Source organism: Tamandua tetradactyla, chromosome 1 (assembly GCF_023851605.1).
Source record: "Tamandua tetradactyla isolate mTamTet1 chromosome 1, mTamTet1.pri, whole genome shotgun sequence".
Taxonomy (NCBI): Eukaryota; Metazoa; Chordata; class Mammalia; order Pilosa; family Myrmecophagidae; genus Tamandua; species Tamandua tetradactyla.
In genome coordinates, this window is record NC_135327.1 from 122871580 (window position 1) to 122894448 (window position 22869).

Below are 22869 nucleotides of genomic sequence, written 5' to 3' on the forward strand. Positions count from 1 at the left end.
ACTGATGAAAAGAAGGGTGAACTGTGGTGTATCCATACAATGGAATATTGAATGGCTGCAAGAAGAAATGAAGTTGTGAGGCACGCAACTAGAATGAACCTTGAGGACAGTATGTTAAGTGATACAAGCCAGAAAGGAAAAGACAAATATTATAACAGGTCACTGATATGGACTAACTATAATGTGCTAACTCTGAGGATTGAATTAGATGGCATAGATCAAGGGAAGGCTTATTGTAAAGGTTCCTAGATTGTAAACTCTTAAAGCACTCACATCTAATCCTGAGTTGTAAGGGTTATTTATAAAGTCTGAGGTGCTGAGCTCTTTGTATACAACTTGGTCATCCCCTGGAACTTTGGGTATTTATACGACACCTCAGACTCAGAGTCAGAGCTCTGCAGCTCTGAAAGTCAGCATTACTTTATACAGTAACTATTTAAAAAGCTGAAAAAGAGATCAGACTTCAATCAGAGATATGAATGAAGCTGATCTAGTCAGGACTAAGATAAATCAGGTAAAGGGTAAAGGAAGATATTGATTGCATTTTAAAACTTCAACTTCTGTGTACAACCAAAGGAAGAGATGTTTATTTGGTGCAAAATTTCTATTTTCTGTAACACACTAATTTACCTTGTATGGTCAATTTATTCGAACACCATCATTACATGGAAACTTGAATAGGGAGTGAGATCTTGCTGGTTTGTAAAGGGTAGTGTGATGCTTCAATATAGTCCAGAGTAATCGGGCAGAAAATAAAAAAGTATTTGCAAAGTCTACTTGACGGACTGGGAAAAAAAGTGGAAATATTAAACCTTCCAAACCTGGAAATTCCTAATATTCTCACAAGCACTGGGACTACCAATTTAACAGGCTTGAGCCCTCGATCTTGGGGCTTGTACTTATGAAACTTATTCCTGCAAAGGAGAAGCTAAGCCTACTTATAATTATGCCAAAAGAGTCACCCCCAGAGAACTGCTTTTGTTGCTCAGATGTGGCCCCTCTCTCTCAGAGCCAACTCTGCAGGTGAGGTCATGGCCATCCCCATTATGTGGGACATAACTCCCAGGGATGAGCCTGGAACTAGCATCATAGGACTGCAGAAGGCTTCTTGACCAAAATGGGGAAGAGAAATGTAAGAAACTGCACTGAAACTTTACAAAGGCTGAGAGATTTTAAATAGAGTTGAGAGGTCATTCTGGAGGTTATTCTTATGCATTACATAGACATCCCTTTTTAGTTTTTAGTGTACTGGAATAGTTAGAAGAAAATACCTGAAACTGTTGAACTGTAATCTAGTAGCCTTGATTCTTGTAGATGAGTTTATAGCTGTATAGCTTTCACAGTGTGATTATGTGCTTGTGAAAACCTTGTGACTGACACTCTCTTTATCCATTAATTTTGAATTGAGTTCGTCAATTTCTTAAAAAAAAATACTTTCACTTTTGTTGAGATTGATCTATAGATTAATTTGGGGAATACTGTCTTCTTAACAAAACTGAGTTTTCTAATATATGAACATGGTATATCTCTTTGTTATTTAGATTTATTTTTGACTTTCCCTTTCTAACGCTTTTTTCAGTGTACGTCTGTCAATTTTTCTATGAATTTTTTCCTAAGGATTTTTGATATTAAGTTTTTCAAAAATTTCATTTTCTAATTGTTCATTGCTATCGATTTTTATATACTGACCTTGTATCCTAGAAGCCTGCTAAGTTTATTAATTAATTCTAGAAGCTTACTTGTGGATTCCACAGTGTTTCCTACATGAATGATTACATCATCTGTAAATAAGGACAACTTTATTCACTTTCAAACTCTTTGCTTTATGTTTCTTGTCTGGCCTTACTGCAGAGGATCAACCTCCAGTAGAATAAAAATGGTGAGGGTCCACATTCTGGTCATGTTTCTTCATCTTAGATAGAAAGCGCTGAGCCTTTCACCGCTGAGTATGATGATTGCTGTTTTATAAATGGTCATAATCTGGTTAAAATAACCTGACAGTAACTTTCTGTTACTAGCTTTGAGTTTTTAATCTAAAATGTGTTGAATTTTTTCAAATGCTTTTTCTGAATCTAAACAATCTTAAAGTTTTTCACTATTCTAGTAACATAATGAATTACATTGATTAGTTTTAAGACAGGATTTTAGGCTATGAAATCAATCTTAAATTCCCAAGACAAAAGTCACTTGGTCTTGAATTAACATGATAATATTTTCTTAAGAATTTTTTTGAATCTATGTCCATGAGGGATATTGATCTGCTATCATTTCTCGTGATGTCTTTGGTTTAGGAATCAGGATAATATTGGCTTCAGAAAATACACTGTGACTTTCCTTTTCTGAAAGTCTTAGTGAGTAGGGTTGGTATTTTTAAGGTTTTTATTAATTAATTCATTTAATTGATAAAGAGCCGCTTAAGGTTTTCTATTTTTTTCTTAGGTAAGTTTTTCGTCATTTTACACTGTCAAAAAATTTGTCCATAATCTAGTTTGGGAAACATGTTCACATAGAATTGTTCAAAATATTCCCTTATATTTTTAATTTCTGAAGGATCTATAGTGACATCCTGTCTTTGATTCTTGATACTGAAATTTGTATCTTGTTTTTTTTTATATCAATGTGGCTAGAGGTTTATCAATTTCATTCACTGTTTAAAATAGTTTCACAGATTTTTTTCTATTGCTCTTTGTTTTCAATTTCTTTAATATCTGCCTTTTTCTTTATTACTTCCTTCCTTGTGATCACTTCAGGTTTCATTTACTCTTCCTGATCTAGTTTTGTAAGTGGAAGCTTAGATTACTGACTTGAGACTTTTCTTCATGTCTACAATAGGTATTTAAAGTTATTTATTTCCCTTTAAGCACTGATTTACTGCCTTCCACAATTTTTGATATGCTGTGTTTTCTTCATCATTCAATTCAAAATATTTTCTAATTTCTCTTGTGAGCTCTTCTTTGACTCAGTCATTATTTATTAGTGTAATGTTTAATTTCCAAATATTTAGGGACATTATTGATTTCTAATAGAATTCCATTGTGGGCGGAGAATATATTCTGTATGGTTCAATCTTTGAGGTTTACTGAGACATGTTTACTGACCCAGAATATACAGTCCTGATAAATGCACCATGTGACCTTAAAAAGGAAATATAGCTTGCAATTGTTGGGTGTATTGTCTCATAAATATCAATTAAGTCAAGATGGTTGATAGGGCTGCTCAAATATATGTATTTGTTGATTTTTCTCTCACTTGTTCTACTACTTTTGAGTGCGGTTAAAATCTCCATCTGTTTCCCTTTAATTTTGTCAATTACTGCTTCATCTATTTTGAAGCTCTGTCACTAAGCAACATACACATTTCTGATCAAAAGGTCTTCCTGTTGAATTGAACATTCCATTATTACGAAGTAACTCTCTTTATCTCTGGTAATAAATTCTATTTGCATATCTATTCTATCTAATATTGTCTTAGTTTGCCTGAGTTGCTACTACTAACCAGAAACTGGTTTTGGTTTAAACAGGAATTTACTGGCACAGGTTTTGGAAGCTAGAATGGCTTTTCCACCTAGGGTCAGTAGCATTCTGGTGCTGGCTTGCTGCAATTCTTCGAGTTCCCTGGTTTACACATCCGCTTCCTCTTACATAGTTTTGTTCTCTCTCTTCTTAATCTTCTATTCCATTTTTTTTGTGTGTTTCTCTTTATAAAACCTCCAGTAATCCACATTAAGACATATTGTCATTCAGTTGGGCCACACCTAATAAAAACATCTTCAGGAAGTTCCTATTTATAATGGATTCACACCCACAGGAACGCAGATTAAGAACATATCTGAATTGAGGAACATAATTCAATCTACTACAGATATATAGCCAACTGCAGTCTTATTATGCTTATCGTCTACATGGCATATCTTTTTCTTTTCATCCGTTTTCAACCAATGTATGTGGTTATTTACTTTTTTAATGTATGCCACCTATACACAGCATATAGTTGGGTTGTTTTTAAAATAATCTGATAATGTGCCTTTTTGAGTGTTTAGTTTCTTAACATTTTACTTTTTGGGGGGATGCATGGGCCAGGAACTGAAGAATTCAACCAATGAACTACACATGCACCACCTCCAGTTTATTAACATTTAATGTAATTACTGATATGGCTGGTTAGCATCTACATTATATTTTTTCACATTTTTGTTCATTGAATTCACCTTCCCTGCTGTGTTGGTTTGAAAGGATTATGTATCCCAGAGGAGCCATGTATTAATCCTAAACCAAATTTGTGGACGCAAGCTTGCTTTTAATACCTATTCAATAATGCAGATTGGAATCGTTTGATTAGATTATCTCCACGAAGATGTGGCTTGCCCAACTGTGGGTATTAACTTTTAATTAGATGGAGATGAGACTCCACTGATTCCAGGTGGGTTATGATTAGTTTATTGGAAAGCTTTAAAAGAGGAAACGTTTTTGAGAGAGTCGCTTTCAGAGCCACAATAACCACAAGAACCTATGCAACCAGAGACCTCTGGAGATAAAGAAGGAATATGCCCCGGGTTGCTTCATGAAATAAGAAGCCTGGAAAGTTAGCAGACGTCGCCATGTGTCTTTCTAGGTGAGAGAGACACCCTGAATTTCATAGGCCTTTCCTGAGTGAAGGTGACCTCTTGCTGGTGCCTTAATTTGGACATTTATATAGACCTGCTTTAACTGGGACATTTTCATGGCCTTAGAACTGTAAATGTTGAATTTAATAAATTCCCCTTTTTAAAAGTCATTCCATTTCTGGTATATCGCACTCCAGCAGCTAGCAAACTAGAACACCTGCCTTTTGTGATTACTTGAAAATTTTTTTTAATTTTACTATAATTATTGGGTTAACTTTCTAGTTATAGTTCTTTACATTATGTTTCATGGTTCCCTTAGGGATAACAATATACATCCTTAACTTCAAATAGTCCATTTAGCATTAATATTGTAATGCTTTGTGTTATACAGAGAAGTTTTGTAAACATCTACTTGCACTTCTTCTACATATCTTATTGTAGTTGTTATATGTAATACATCTAAACATATTATGAACTTCAGAAGACAATACCATGGTTTCAGATTAAACAGCTATTTGCTTTAAGTAGAAAAAATATTTTATCTTTCCCCAGGTAATTTCCATTACCAATGCTCTTCACTGTTCTTCTAGTTTTCTAGCTGCTGGAATGCAATATACCAGAAACTCAACGGCTTTTAAGAAGGGGAATATTTAATAAGTTGCAAGATAACAGTTTTTAGGCCATGGAAATGTCCAAACTAAAGCCAATCTACAGAAATGACAAATCCAGGGAAAAATACCTTGATTCAAGAAGGCCGATGAAGTTCATGGTTTCTCTCTCAAGTGGAAAGGCACATGGTGAACATGGTCAGGGTTTCTCTCTCGGCTGGAAGGGCAAACATGGCATCATCTGCTAACTTCCTCTCCAGATCCCTGGGAGGCATTTTCTTTCTTCATCTACAAAAGCTGCTGGTCAGTGGACGCTCTGCTTCATGGTTCTGTGGCGTTCTGTTGTCATTTTCTTCTCTCCATGGGTCTCCTGCTTTCTCCAAAATGTTTTGTTTTACAGGATTCCAGTAAAGTAACCAAGACCCATCTGGAATGGGTAGAGACATGCCTTCACCTAATCCAATTTAACACCCACTCTTGAGCAAGTCACATTCCCATGGAGATAATCTAATCAAAGTTTCCACCATACAGTGCTAAATAGGGATTAGAAGAAATGGTTGCCTTTACAAAATGGGATTAGGATTAAAACATGGCTTTTCTACAGTACATACATCCTTTCAAATCAGCACAACTGTTTTCTGAGAATCTGTGTTTTCAATTGGCATAATTTCCCTTCAATCTAAAGGGCTTTCTGTGGCCCTTCTTATATTATATGTCTGTTGGTTTTAGTTTTTCAGTTACTGTTTATTTAATTATTTATTTTTAATTTTATCTGAAAATGCTATAAATTGACCTTCATTTTTTATGGTGCAGTTGTTGGTTGTAAAATTCTGGATAGACATTTATTCTTTCAGCACCTTAAAGGTGGTATTCAATGTTCTTCTGGTCTCCGCAGTTTCTATTGAGAAGTCAGCTGTTAACTGGATCACTGGTCCTCTTTATGTAATAAGTCTGCTATGATTTTCAAGAAACAGTTTACCATGATGTGTCCCACCATCTATTTCTTTGTGTTTATTCTGCTTGCTGTTTGTTTAGCAGCCAGTATCTGCAAATAATTATCTTTTATCAAATTTATGACTTATTTCTTCAGATGCTTTTTCTGTCCCATCCTATAGCTCTCATCTCTATCTGGTACTCCAATTACATGTATGCTGGACCACCTGAGGTAATCTAGCATGTTCTTTCACTCTGTTATTTTTGTTTTCCAATCTTTATTTTTTTCGTTGTATTTCAAATTTTGGATAATTTTTATTGATTTACCTTCAAGATCACATATTCCTTCCTTTATCAAATCCATTTGGTTAAGTACATTGAGTACTTTTCTGTTATTTCTGTGAAGGTTTAAAAATATTATGTACCCCAGAAAAGTCATGCTTTAATCCTGATCCAATAATGTGCGGGCAGCCATTTCTTTCAATCCTGATCCAATACCATAGGGCAGAAACTCCTGATTGGATTATCTTCACGGGCCAGTGGTGCTCCTAATTTTTGGCGTGAGCTTTTGATTACATGGAGATGTGACTCTACCCATTCCAGGTAGGTCCTGATTCATTTACTGGCGTCCTTTAAAAGACAAAACATTTTGGAGAGAGTTCAGAACAGAGACACAGATATTTGGAGAAGACTGGAGCCCAGCAGATGTCAACATACACCTTTGCATGAGATGTTAAGCAATCCAGAACCTAGAGAGAGCCAAGGGAAGCAAGAGAAGAAAGCTAGCCCTGGAGAAGCAAAGTGAGGAATCCCCACAGGAACAGAGGCTGAAAGCAACGGAGTCCAGGAGAAAAGGACCAGCAGCTGGCAGCCACCTATCTTCCCATATGACAGAGGTGTTCTGGACAGCATCAGCCTTTCTTGAGTGAAGGTAACCTCTTGTTGGTACCTTAGTTTGGACATTTTCTCAGCACTAGACCTGTAAACTTGAAACTTATAAAACCCTCTATTATTGTTCCTACAGGAACATCTTATTTTTCTTTTGAGATGTTCATGTATTTAAAACATGATTTATTCATTGAAGTTCTAATAGCCTATTTAAAATCCTTATTCATTAGTTCCAACATATATTTCATTTTGGGGCTAAATTGATTTTCTTTTTACTTGAGAATATACTCCACTTTTTTGTTCTATGTATGTTGGGTAAATTTCTATTTCATCTTCAATATGAATGTGGGAATTCTAGATTCTGTTATTTTTCTCCAATGAGTATCATTTCCTCTGTTTTCAGCATGCAGTTTTCTTGGCTGAGTTTGAACTGCACTCCTATTTTCTTTGTGCATCAGCTCTGGTCTCTTCAGATCTTTTTTTTTTTGAGCTGCAATCACTGCATTTCACATAAACATGGTTCCTATGTTAGTCAGAATCATGGGTAGACAGAATTTAGGAGTCCTCTCTCTACTGTTCCCTTCTGAGATTCACCACTCTTTTTAGTGTTCATGGTTTTCTGGCTTCAATATTCTGGCTCACCAGGCCATAAAGACAGCAGATTTTCCCATGTCTGACTCCACTTGTGTGTTATATGACCTGCACTTAGTCCTAGTATAAAAGCTACAGAGAAGGAATTAACTTTCATAGCTCTCAACCAGAGTCTGGCTGCTTCTGTTCATTGCCCAGTATCTTTAGGTATTTGCTTTTGTATTATGTCCATGCTTTATAGTTTTCTGCAGGGAGTATCACCCAACAGGGTCTTAGTCCATCATACCTGACAGTGGAAGTAAGCAACAGAATGGACATCACACGAGACTGTGAACAGGAAGGCCCAAGGAAAATATAATTCAAGAGGTGAACAATGGAAGTCTGAGGGAAAGGCAAAATAAAGCAAAATTATGAACAAACTTTATTATAAAAGAATGAAATGGATTATTTATCTAATAAAGATTGATGTAATAGGTAATAACCATTAATATATAAGGAGTTTAATGGTTATAAGTTATTTTATCAGCAAGGCCTAAATTATGTAGCTTAAAATCATTAGTAGGAGCTCAAAAAGGGAATATTGCCTGCACACAGGGGTCACCTGGGAGACCATATATGTAGGGAGTAATAAGTATCATTCTCTACACACTCCACCTCTCAGCTGATTGCCAAGTCAGTCTGAAGGAATTAGTATTAGCAGGAAAAATCCCTTGGTCTACTGTATGTACATATACTCCCAGCCAATAACTTACTGGAAGTTAGACCTGTCTGAGAAACAGATGCTAATTCTTCTACAAGGAGCATCCACCTAAATTCACTCATACAAGTCCTTTATTCTGGAAGAGAAGCAGGCACAATCAAAGACCCTGTCTACCCTTACCTGATTCCCTCTCCTTTCCTAATACCTAAGGCTCAATTGCTTACAGGGCTTTTTTTTTTCTTTTCTTTTTTAATTTTATGAACATGGAAACTTCCAGGATTTTTAATGGGCTTAAAAGTTACCTCTTCAATCTTATATGCATTCATTAGCTTATTTATGCTACTTATTAGTAGATTTTCTTGTTCCACAATGGATTTAAAGTAATATATTAAAAAGAATACACAGGAGATCTGGGTTCCAATCCCAGACCATAAACCCCTCAAAAAATAATCATAAAAGAAGAAAGAAGAATACAATCTTGCATGACAGTATAATTTCAAATGTATGTAAAATTTAACAAAGCAAAAGAGCAGTGTGAAAGCTAAATGGAACGACTGTATTTACAAATTTGTACAGAAAGCCCCTATGAATCTTTCATAGAGATTCAAAGTCTTTGCTTTTTCTTCAAATGGAATTTTCTCCACTTTTCCACAAGCAAGATAAATAAGATCTGAATTATAAGTTGTTCTATTCGAAGGTATGCATATTATCAACATTCACATGATAGATGAAGCTAGTATTACTAAACATAATCTACAACAGGGAAAGTCTTAGGACAAGTGAGAGGAAACACTATCTTTACTCATACACACTCACTCATATGCACATTTTTAATTGGTTCCTCTAGAGGTATAGGTCAGAAAACAGAGTAATGTTCATGTAGAAAACTGAGAGATCCTGACAATTAGTTAAAACTCTAGAATGTCTTTCTTCATTAATAATTTCTGTTTCTAAATTCAGAGCAATGAATTAGCACATATAATAATATAAACAGAACAGCTACATTTTGTATTTCTCTAAATGTATTAGTATTCTTTCTCTCTAAGGAACATTCTGCAGAATCAAGAGCAAGGAAAATTCAGATCCCTTATTAAGAGACCATGTATGTATGTTACTAGAATAAAAGTTTTAAAAAAAGAACAACATAGGGCTATTCAACACAACCAGAAGAATTTAAGGTGAACTATAGACTATAGTTAATAGAACAGTTTTAATTGTATTCTTTCATCAATTGTAACAAATCACTAATACAAGGTGGTATTAATGGGGGTGGGGTATGTCATATGGTATTTTCTGAATGATTTTTCTATAGACCCACAAGTTCTCTAATATAAATAAATAAGCAAATAAGTTAGTTTGAAAAAAAAAGACCATATCTTTTATATACTTATGATCACAGTAAGACTATATATATTCATATGATAAATGCAGTTACATATTAAAATTCATGTTTTTAAAAAGGTTTAGAATATAGTAAAAGAAGATTTAGAGAATATCACGACACACTCATAGGAGTCCAGAAGTTTGATTTTAAAGAGAAAACTGTCAAGTATCTAGATGCACTACATAACTATTTACAAATACAAGATTGGGTACCTGCCTAATATGCATCATACTCTGTTAGGAGCAGAAAAAGATAAACTCAATAACAGCTTTATAAACACAAAAAGGAGGTTCAGGAAACATTAATTCTATGGTAGGCAAATGGTTTAGTTCAAAGATTTTCAACTATTTTAGTAAATATTTTCCATTGTCATCTGAATGTATCAGTGATTACTAAAATTGCTAGCCAGTATTTCAAATGTTCCATTTATTGTGTCATAATCATACATGACACCAGATTTAACTAAGACAGCCTGCACATTTTCAATTGCCAAAATATGGGAAGGTTAGAAACAGATGTTCTGACTTTTCAGCCAAAATTCTGAATAACATAAATCTATCACATCAAAGCTTAAAATTGGTATATAAATAAGGCAATCAGGAAGGCAGAAAGTGATTTTGGTAATTTTGTACTTGATGGATAAGTCTCAATCTAATGATATTTGTATATTTTATAAAAAAAGAATGAAAAGTTTTATTGTGCATTTAAAAAATAAACATATTTATAAGAAACAGACTTTCCCCCCAAACACTGACTTACTGAATCATTCCGGCCAAAAAATGTATATATTGCATACAAGTAATAATCAAATAGCTGAGACATGAAATGTATAACATCAAAGGCAATTGGCTTAAGAATGTTCATCATCTGCATATATTTTCCTGAAAAAGAAAAATAAACAAATAATTAAGTAATTAAAATGTTAGTCTCTAATTACTGCGAAAATATGCTAAATGTAACCTAATTTCTTTAGATTTTCCTAAAATTCATAATATATTTTTGACATGTTCCTATATCAATTTGGTAATATAATCTCTTTAATACCATGTGTTATATAACCCTATGATCACATTTAGAAAAATTATACTTTATGTAACGGTATACAACAACTGAACATTTTAAAAGTGAAGTTCCTGTTTTACATATGCACAAACTTATTAAACATATACATATGTAAAGTAATACATGGAATGATACTTGGATGTCAAAATCTGCAACTAGAAATTTAAATCATCTTGATTAATAGGTACATCAAAAAGCAAGCACAAAAGAAAATTACAGAAATTCTATAATTCCTGCATTCCTGACATGTTTTATATTCTTTCATTGAACTAAATTACAGAAAACAGGTGAATGAGAAATAATAAAACACAGCAGAACTATACACATGATAAAAACTTTAACAAAGACCATTTCCAGTCTAATCAGAGCTGTGAAAGACTCAATCAGTGCCCATTCTAGGCTGTGAACTTCTAAGACACTTTGAGTACAACTTAAGCCAAATGATAGCGCTCATCTAAGAAAAATGGTACAATGGTGTCTCATCTCACTCAGGGTAAAAGCCAAAGTCCTCACAATGGCCCTCAAGAGTCTATTATCTGCCACCTTTACTCCCAGCCTCATAACCCATACCTCTCATCCACACATAACCAGCTCTGAAACTTATGACATCCTTGCTGCTACAACATACCAGATACACAGCCATTTTGGTGCCTTTACCTATACTTGCTGTTCTCTTTGCTTAGAATATTCTTCCCCAAGGAATTATAATGGCTGGCTCCCTAACTCTTTCAATTCTACTCCAATGTCACTTTCTCAGTGAGGACACCCCTAACCATCCTGCTGAAACTAAAATGCCCACATGCCTTTCCCATTCCTACTTTACTTTTCTCCAGTGCTTATATCACCATCTCACAAACTATACATTTTGCTTAATTATTTTTCTTCTGTCGTCTCTCTCCTTGCATTAAAATGTAAATTCCAAGAAGCCTGAAATTTTTGTGTTTGGTTCACTGTTGTGGGCCTTGTGCCCACAATAGTACCTTGAATACAGGTGGCATTCAATAAGATATTAATTTAATGAGTGGATGAAGTACATTTAACATTAAAAAAAAAAGCCAAACACCTTCCTCTTTGGAATTTACAGTAGGCTTGCAAGAAAAATACACTCAGGAAATAAAAATTATCTGCCAAGGACACAGGGAAATTAAATCCAGATTTTAAAAGTTTCTTTTTCCAGAAAAGTTATTTCCAAGTCTGTGACCTTTATTTTTTTTCCCAACCATTTAACAATTACAAAAGATTGAGGCAACCATCTTAATTCTGCAGAATATGTACAAATGAATCCAATGCCATCTTTTATTTTTCCAAATGTTGCTACAAAATAAGATACATGTGTTCAGTCTAAAACCAATTAACTATACCATGTACTTTTGGTCTGTAACAAAGTTATTTTCTCAACTTTGAACTTGAAACAGACAATAGCTAATATATTTACTTAAATGTGAAGTCTGAAAACGTTTAATTAAAAAAAACTTTCTAAAAGCAGTAAACTTTTTAGTGAGTGATCTAATTACTTACTACCAAACTTAATATTTTTCTGATATTTCCACAGGGAAAAGTTGAAAAGGCAGTGCCATGGTTGGGGACAGGTGTCAACTTGGCCAAGTTGTGGTACCTGTTTATCTGATTGGGCAAGCGCTGGCCTGTCTGTTGCAATGAGGACACTTCATAGGATTAGGTCATAATCACGTCAGCTACATCCACAGCTGATTCCATTTGTAGTCAGCCAAAGGGGAGTGTCTTCTGCAATTAGTGATGCTAAATCTAATCATGGGAAGCCTTTTGAGGAGGACTCAGAGGAGACAGGTTCCATTCCTGCTTTGGCTGGTGAGCCTCTCCTGTGGAGTTCATCCAGGCCATCCATCGGAGTCATCGGCTTCGCAGCCTGCCCTGTGGATTTTGGACTCTGCGTTCCTACGGTCACGTGAGACACTTTTATAAATTTCATATTTGCAAGTGTTCACTGTTGATTCTGTTTCTCTAGAGAACCCTAACTAATATAGGCAGAGAAGTGCAGAAGGACAGAAAATCGTTAAGTAGGAAGCCAAGTCTAAATCTGCACTGTCCAATTTGGTAGCCACTAACCACATGTGATTCTTTAAATTTAAAATATTTAAATAAAATAAAACATTTGAGTTCTTCAATTACACTAGCCATGTTTCAAGTACTAAATAGCCATATGTGACTAGTGGCTAACACAGAATGTTCCATCATTTCGGAAGGTATGTTGGCCAATACCCATCTAAATAATACCTACAATGATGTTTTCCTGCTATATTTTACTGTCTGTCAAATATTCATGGAATGCCTACAATAGTCTTCTACAAGTGACTGCACAAACAGTTCTTTCTAGGAGATTCCATTTTAAATAATTTCTTCAAAAATCCCTAACTGCTGTAAAACAAAATATACCTACTGGATAAAAAACAATTTTTTTCATAACCATCTACACATAAAGCAAAAGGAAAAAGGACACACGGAAGGCACAGCTCACTCCCCTTGAATCCTAGCTCTGTGAAATCCTGTGTCAAAGGCCAAGAACATTTCTCTATTACTACATCACTCAAGAGCTCAACTGTTCCAAAATGCCAAGGACAAATCCTCCTCATTCCTTCCTTTGGGAGATGCCAATACTCCACTCTCTTTTCTTAAACCATTGATTTATATATACTCATACAAAAATTTAAAACCAAAATCTCTGCTTTTAAAAACTTAGTAATATATCTGAAAGGTAAGTAGGAGATGGGTTGTGTCCAATTACAACTACAAGTCCCTAATTCTGCTCCTTTTCAGGGGAAAATAATTGGAAAAAAAAGAGCATATGCGTAAAAATGCTCTATACCCCACCCCCTTCTGCAGAAATAAGATGTCAAAACAAGCCATTTGTTTAATTTTCAAATGAGCAAATAACTCAGGTGTTGGCTCTATTTCTTGTATATGTTATAAATTTTATCTTTGTACTGCGAAAGAACCATGTATCAAGAGAAAATACTTTAACTGCAGTAGAAGAAAAGACAAATTTACTTCTAATGGAAGCAGCTTTTACCAAAATCATTTCTTTAATATCTACTTTGTTTAAAAACCCTACATTACAGAGCTCAAGACCAAGACCACAGGATATTATATAGAGAGCCCTTTGCAATCCTCTTCTTTCCTATCTTTCTTGCCACATCTCTCCTGCCTCCACCTTCCATTATAGTTTAAACATGCCAGCAAACTAAACCACTGAGTTCTCTGAATATACCACATCTTGCACATGTTATTCTCTGTCTAGAATGCCTTTCCCAACTATTTTTAAAGTCAGCCAGAGTGTCAATGCCCCAGTGAATCAGACTTTTCATCTGCTGTCTCTAGGAGTGTCAATTGTTCTTTCTCTCTGTCTCTTTTTTGTTTGTTTACGCTACAGTACATTGTAACCTTTTTCTTTAGTATGTTATTTCCCATGTTGGGCTCTTGAAGTAAAAAGATGATGCCCTTCTTATGACTGTATCTAATACATAGAGTGCCTGAAACAAACCATTAACTGAAAAAAAAACCAAGTTGGACTGAACATGAATGAATGCAATACATGACAAAAAAAGGACTAGTTTACTTATGGCAGACATTAAAATATACTATTTCCTTATTATAGGAAAAATGGGCAATGGATATGAATAGGTAGTTCACAAATAAAAAAACAGAAATGGTTTTACATACGAAAAGATTCTTAAACTCACTCATAATTAAACACATTTCTGAATGTCATTTTTTCACCTGTCAGACTGGTAAACACTGGAAGCTGAATAATGAAAAGCATTACTAAGAGACCAGGTAAAGAGATACTTTCATGCACTGCTGGTGGAGGGAAGTTAACAGAACCACTTGAGTAACTTCTTTGGTAAACTGAGAATGTCCACAGAAACTGAAAATGTAAATACTATAGAAAGATACATGAGGGAATTTGTCCTTCAGCTATATTTGCATATAAATAAAGTTAGTTCTTTAAGGATGTATATAGTATCAAGACTGGAAATAAACTAAATTCAAAACAGAGGATTGATAAAATAAATTATGGTATATCCACACAATAGGATTATATGAAAAAAATGAGATTTATACATATGAAGATATATATATTATGGGTGTAACCTTAAAATATTTGAAGCATAAAAAGCAAAATGAAGAATAGTGTGATCTAATTTTTGAAACGAATATACAACTACTACCTACCAGGGTAGGGGGGAGAACACAAATATTAAATATGCTTGTAGAAGCATATAATATTAAAAAAAAAAAAAACAACAGGAGAAAGTGAGTGGTTTTCTCTGGGAAAGGGGATTTGGAGTTCAGCAGCTCTATTTATACTTGGGGTTATCTTTATTTTTAGTACTTATTTTTAATCATTTTTATGTATTACTTTTTCAATTTAAAAAACTCAATGATAAAATAAGAATAAGACCAATGCCCCATCTAAAAGACTGCACCAATGAAGGAGTAAATTTCTTCCATGCAAGTTCTGAGTTTTCTTTTCTGTAACTCAGCCACACTAAGTCTAAATATCCCTTAGATATATCTATCCGAGTTTCATTTTAAATCCCGATGTAACACAAGAATATATTTTGTTATTGTAAGGTCTCCACTTTTAAAAGCATTGTCTTTGGCAAACTATTTCTTGCCCCACAGACTACCATACCTGTCCAAATGAGAGCTTTCAGGAGAGAAAACCGTGAATACCAGGGTTAATTCATTGATAAGACACAATCCTTGAAATTTCCCTGCTTCAGTCTTTAAGAAATTGTCAGCCTAACAGGATTTTCTCTTTACCCAAGCATTCTGATTCGTCCTCTGCCTCTGAGGCAAATTCAAGTACCACCAGGGGCTAGGAGGCCCTATTAACTCTCTTTTGTTTATTCTATCCTAATAATCTGTCAAGTAAATACCACCTGAAAAGGACATTTTGAATATGGCTTTAATATTCTAAAATGTGTATCCTAACTGCCCAATAATTAGTCCCTTCAGCTTCCCAGGTACCAAAATAATTAATCTATCTTATTCACACTATTTCTCACTTTGTAGGAAAAGACCTTTTGCTAGTTTATAATCTCTAAACATGTCTATGTAGTAACAACAGGGGATAGAATAATACATTTACCAGTTGGAGAACCCTGAGTGAGTGGGTCCCTTAAAGTTCTATTTTATGAATACGTACAAACTGATGATAAAGAATGCCAGGGAGAGAGATCTACTCTGGATAATGGTAGCAGCTAATCCTACCCCTAAATGAGAAACTATGAAAGTAAAATTATCATACCCAAAATTGTTTCTTAATTGCAACCCTGGTGAAAGATTTGGTGGTGGAGAGTGTTTAAATTACCATTGTCAGACTCTCTTCACTGAGTAACATTTTATTTAGGACTACGCCCTGATTTATAGGAAAGCTGATACACCAGAGACCCTTAAGAATAAGGTTTCATAGCTCCTACACATCCACTGTTATAAATCAATGTCCACTACTATGTAGATTAGTAATCTCTACTTAAGAATCTGTTGTTACTGTCTTCTTAATTTAGCACCAGGAACACATTTATTATTACAGGGGCAAGTATCGTTTGTTAGGTAATAAGAAAAACAGAATCCACTGTTTCTTTTATTTCCTTTGCCTACCACAAAGAGTTGTATTTTATGTTTGCATTTAATTGAATGAATCATGATTTCTTTCAACCTCGATTATGTACCTGCTTTTTAATTTAATTTTATTCTCCTGAATGTATGTCATTTAGAGTAGAAAATAGCATAACTAATTCTTTCTGACCTAGGCAAGGTAATATAAACACTTATATATGACAGACTGAATTATTTTTACCAATTACATACTTCTTTCATTCCTTATAAGACGTTTATACATCTTTGTCCACTCCCGTGGGAAATGCGTACCTTACTGGGGAACAAACATGTTCTCCCTCCCAAAGTCAAGCCTGAATTGCTTTGGCCAGTGACGTGTCAGAGGAAATCAAAGGTACGACACCAGACCAGAAGCTTTAAGAGATGCAACATATTTCAGCCCATATTTTTCTTCCCATGTTCTAGATTGGAACTTTTTGAAACTTCACAGCCAGAAATCCAGAATGAAGAGACCCAGGAAACACAGCTACAGACAGGCAAGGGTTAGTATTATGGGAGAAAAATGAACTTTCGTTGTTCACAGTCACTGATATGTGAGACTGTTTTTAACTCTGACACAACCTAGCAAGCTGACTACATTAGATTACATCTGGAGGTGGGTGTTCAGGCACTGAAAACTACAGTGAACCTAAAATGCTGAGAAGGATGACAAAGGTTTTAAAAGTTGTATAGCTATTATTGCTGAGGACCAGATAAGGAATTGAGCAAATCTAGCCTGTAAAATGGGTTGGAGGTGGAGAAGAGAGCATGGGGATGAGGAAACGAAGGACAGGAAAACTACCACCACACATCTGACCACCTGGAAGAATAGGAGAAAAAAAAGTATAGATTTGTTCTTTTTGCTTTTAAGGACAGAACTAAGAAAAAAAGAGTGAATTACAGAGAAAGATTTTAGTTCACCATATGGAAGAGATTTCTGCCAATTAAATTGTTCCGACAGGAGAATGAAGTAGTCTTGCAAAATAATATGCTTCCAGTGACTGCAATTCACAAAGCAGACTAGATGGCCACCATTAGTTATTATAGAAAGTAATTCTTATTTTGTGAGAATTTATATCAGACAATCTCATACCAGAACACTTCCAATTCTGATTCTAAAAACTCTAGAGAGCAAATTATCTTTCACTTAGTTCTTTCAGCTAAAGAAAATAAGCCAATTTCCATGGCAATAATCAGCTACAGAATAGCTTTTCAGAATTGATTCCCATTTTTCTGTGTGTCATGAAAATGTTTGTTTTCTTTTCCTCTCAATTCATTGTTATTTTTTCATTATTTGCTGTAAAGAAACTGGGACTCATCACAAGATTTTTGGATACTTTATCCTATTTATTACTGATTATAAATTATCTTAAAGAACACAGACCATTAATCACAGCTAAGAGTACTTAAACTAGGCAATATGTGAATGCCATCTCCATAAATAGAATGTAGTGATTTTTAGAGAAAACCACAAAAATTATTGATTGGTATACATGACTTAATCTGAGATGACATCTCGAAAACTTATTTGTCAAATGTGCACAACTGTTTGTGAGATATAAAGACTGAGACAGCATATTAAATGTTGAAACACTGATATTAAAAATACACATTATCCTCAAACCCGAATACTTTAAAAGTCATTTCTTCATGCTGTTGCCTTCCACAAAATCATCAACAAAGTTTTTATTTGTAATAATAAAAAAAACTTACCTTGAAGTGAACATTTAGCATCTAGAACACTTAAGTCTGAGAATCACCATTTGCTTCATCTAACAGGAAGATTGTGAAGATCAATGAAACAACTATACAAATATAGTAAAACTGGTACTGCTGGCATCTGACACATACCTCTAACTCACATAGTGAGTTCTTTATTACATTACTATTCATTGCAATATTTTAGAAGAAATCAGAGTTGCAAACCTTAACAATTAGTTAACTGAAAAATAAATGTAACATCAATATTGGCATTACACTATTTGGAACACTTAAGATGAGAAAGCACTGACATGTGACAATCTTAAATCCTTCACTGCAGTTGACACTGGAATATCTTCCGCATGAAAAATCCCAAGTAAAAATCCATTGGTAACAAAAGTAGACTAATTTAACTCCTACAAAAAAATTTTTTTTTCAAAAAAGATATACTACTTACCAACAAGTCTTATTACATTCAACGTAGTATTTGTTAAGATGGGTGCATTCACTTTATTTAGACTATAATCTGATTTCTTCTTACTCTTTAGGGTTTCTCGAGAAACACTTTATTTGGAAAAACAAAACGGGCAATTAGGGTTGTCAATTAGTAAACGAACAGGTTATCAAGAGTAGGCTCTATCCTTTATTCACTGATTATTTTCTGAAAATCTTACTCCATGTTGGGCTGGGACCGTAGAGATTATCCTCTTATCCTTCCAGAGGTTATTGTCCAAAGGGTTAAGAAAAACAAGCAAAGAAATAAAACACTACATTTTATTTCATTGACTCTAAAACACTATCAACCAACCATTAAAACCATTTTCAAAAACTATATTGCTTTAAAAAATAGATTTTATAGGGAAATTATACACCAAATATACCAAGCATCCTGATTTCAAGAACTTATAAACACGAAAAAACAATTCCTTAGAATATGAATTCATTAAGAGTGAGTGTGTTAGCAGACTGGGGGGATGGGGAGCATAGAGGTACTAAATTAAAAACAAAAACAAGCTATAGAGTAATTGCAAAAAAAAAAAATTGTAGCAGAGGGGATAGCATGCACAAAATGCAGAAGTGAGGGAGAACAGAATGTGCTCATAGAAATATAAGTTCACTAAAGCTAGAAAAAGTGGGCAGAGGGAAAAGTGACAAGACAGGAGCTAAGACCAGATCGCTGAGTCAATCAAGCAAACCTAAGGCATATGAACCTTATCGTGAATGCAGTGGTGGGCCATTAAAAATCTTAACAAAAGAATATCAAGATTACATTTGCATCCAAGAAAAAAATTTAAATTTGCATCTATGAATGGATTGGAAGGAGGCAAGACTGGAGACAGGACACCAATTTAAAGGGATTGGTTCAATTACCTGGGACAGAGATTTTGACATGATAGCAGTGAAATAAGAGAAAATAGATAAAGAGACGCTTAGAAGTTAGAATTGAGAGTAACTGAATGCTTAGTCAGTTGGCTCATTTAGGAGTTCAGATTCTTCAAAATTCTTAAAGGTGAGTTAAACCATTCAGGAGAGTACTATTAACTCTATTAAATTAACTCTATTAAAAAGGTGGTATATACACATATAGTGGCAGACAGTATCTTGCTTGTTCATTTCAATTCAATTAGAACTTTCCTTTTTGCCAAAATGTATTTAAAAACAAGCTTAAATGAAGAAGTCCAGTATAATATTTTTACTCAATTCATGATGGATCATACATGCTGATATTTTAATAATATGTAAAAACTAATAGAAAGATTTCTCAATGAAAATATTCATAACTATACGAATTGCTCATTTTTTTTTTTTGAAAAAATGGCCAGGCACCAGGAATCAAACCCAGGTCTCCAGCATGGCAGGCGAGAATTCTGCCTGCTGAGCCACCTGGCCTGCCCAAGTCGCTCACTTTTGAGGAGATGATTAATTCAGTTCACGTTTCAAGTCAATCAAGTATTAATGAGATAACTAGTATTTATTTTAAAGTACTTTCTGGTCACTAAATGTCTAATAGTTATGAAATGAATTCACTCCAACATATCAGAAATAGGTCCATTTAATTGGGAGAAAATGACAAAAAATTCTAACATAGCTCTCATAGTTTTTTAAGACTAGTAGTTTTTACGATAGTTTATCGTAAAATAAAACTCAATCACTAATAAAGAACTTTAAAAGAAAGCTCAAGTAATGAAGATAAATGACACTGGGAAGGTTTAAGTGGAGACTTCCTGTATTTGATACAAGAACTCCACAAACCAAATGACAACTTTCCTCCTTGAGGCTTTTAGATCCATGCAAAGCATAAATAACCTCCACAGGCAGCATTTACTTTATAAATCTAAAGTACGATTTTTGGTAAAAAAAAAAAAAAAAATTTAAAAAGTTCTTTTATTATGCTTGATATTTTATCAAGGCAAAGTAATAAACATTTTTTTGAAAACATGATTATTTTCTTAAGTTTCTGAAGACATTTTTAAATGGGTAAAGTTTTATTCTTCCATAAACATTGTGAATAGGCTACTGTATCACTGGCACAAGCTCACAATTAAATGAACTGGTTTTATAAACAGCCAACAAAGGTTTTGCTATATCAAACTTTTTGCATAACTATTTTATTTTCCCAAGAAATTCACTTTTATGGAATGTTAGAAAAAAACATACTTTTAGCCTATCAGTAACCTTTTCGAAAACATTTTGATTTATGTCACATGACTGTAACTACCAGAAAAAAATAATTTATTTTTGTTTTTTCTTAACCTTCAAAGAAAATCCTATGCTATATGATAAGCCACAGTCTAAAAGACTAAATGCCATACAGTTAGAGAATACCTTTTCACGGGAACATCACCTGTCTGCTCATCAACATAATCTCGTTTTAGTTCCTCAGGAACATCACTGTCACTGTCATACTCCTGATAGGCACTCTTTTCTTGTTCATCAGATTCATACTGAAGAAAGTACAAGATATTTAAAAATGAGGATAAAGAAACAAACTTTCTTGTCAGCAAAACATATAAAGTCATTACCTATACAAGTGATATGGTCTAAGTGGGTAGTAAGCAGGTAGTTAAGAAGGTGGATGGTGGATGGATAAATAAACCTAGTAAATTACCTTGATCACTGGGCAGAACATTTGTTAAATGAAGAAACCTCATTTATGTTTCAAAATATCTTTTAAAACTACTACATACCCCATTAGAAGCCAGGACATCTTCTGTTTCTTCATCTTTACGGTTGGCCTGAATTTCAAAAGGATTCCCCCCACTACAGTACTGCTCAAACAAGGTCACTGTTTTTGAAGAAGTTGAGGTAGCCTGCTTACTAGGTGAGACTGATGGAGAACGTGACTGTTCCATGAATTTAAATTCCTACATATTAAAAAAGGAGCCAGATAACTTTTAGCAACAACAATAAAGTTCAAGTACATACACATCATATTAAATGTAGGTAGGGCTAGTAAAAAAAAAAATCCTGATTTCAGGTTATTCACTTCTAAATCTTGCAAGTTATGTAAAAGCACAAAATTGGAAATACATGTGCATAGGCTTTCTTAAAAACAAATTCTTAAGTCACTTAAGAATTCTTAAATACTTAAAACAGTATTATCAGCACCAAGCTACTTCAGGCATACTTTATAGAACTGCATGGAAATTTTTTTAGAATTATCCAAGAAATCTGCTACCTTCTACAAATTTTAACATAGCAACAAAAGTTCTAATAGGATATGGTCTTAATCAATAAAGCCATTTATAAAAACTAACTGGGGTGAAGTCAAACATCTTGCTTACTTATTTGTATACTAGGATCATTTAAGACATTATATATAAATATATAAAAAACAAAGTATGAATAGTGTATCTTTCTTTGTTATGTTATAAACTTTCATCATATACCAACCAGTAGACAACACAAATACACATGTCAAGACTGATGTGTCTTCTGGTCCTACTTGCCATTAACCAATTACAAGTTCTATTAGCTTCCTAGACAATGCAGACAATGTCACCTGGCTTCTCAATGCCTCAGTTTCTTATCTGTGAAATGAAAGGGTCAATTTAGAATGAAAGAATCAAAAATATCAAAGCTAAAGAGTTTTAGCATAATTCAGATTTGGTCTGAATCATGAATTTCACAGATGAGAAAACGGAGGCAAAGACATCCGTTGAAAAGTTCAAGCTCTCACAGCTAATTAACATTAAGAGCTAGAATAACCTCTGATGTTCCTCTGAAAAACATAACAATTTATGATTTATCTCCCAAATTCAATAAATATTTTATATACTTACATCTAAAAATACGAATCCCAAATTTAAGATTTCTCATATAAAATGACATTCTTAAAAGTTACACTGTCTGATTACATTTAAACGATGTGTTTATTTTCTTTTAAAATTTCAACTACAAATTAAAATTAATATTTAATGATCATGCCAATTTTTTTATGATTCAAAATAAAGGGTGACTATAAATTAATGAAATATATATATTTTTAAAACCATATCTACAAGTATGCACATGTTAAGTGAACACTAATTTTCCAGGTAGGGGCTAGTTTTCAAGGTAACTATTTTAAAGGAGATAATGGTTACTTGGATAGAACTGTTTCAAACTGTCTTATTTTTTAAAATAGTGTTTTAGAATTACACCTAGTTTATGCTTTCACACACATAATTGAATGATTTCAAACAAATCAAATAAAACTTTGTAAGAACTCTAAAATCGAAGTTAAATTTAGAATTCTAAAAATGTTAAAGAATTATCT

The 22869-nt window shown here is 33.9% G+C and overlaps 1 protein-coding gene across 5 annotated transcripts in view; it reads right to left on the reverse strand.

Moving 5' to 3' along the window:
* The window catches only part of VPS50 (VPS50 subunit of EARP/GARPII complex), a 182926-nt gene that overhangs the window by 42177 nt on the left and 117880 nt on the right, over nucleotides 1–22869 (reverse strand). For all 5 annotated transcript variants that reach the window (XM_077123771.1, XM_077123730.1, XM_077123741.1 and 2 more), the window contains exons 18-21: nucleotides 21299–21475; nucleotides 20937–21055; nucleotides 18568–18674; nucleotides 10467–10588 (exon numbers count right to left, since the gene is read on the reverse strand). In XM_077123771.1, the coding sequence (XP_076979886.1) occupies nucleotides 10467–10588; nucleotides 18568–18674; nucleotides 20937–21055; nucleotides 21299–21475 (525 nt within the window). The remainder of the gene's footprint in view (nucleotides 1–10466; nucleotides 10589–18567; nucleotides 18675–20936; nucleotides 21056–21298; nucleotides 21476–22869) is intronic.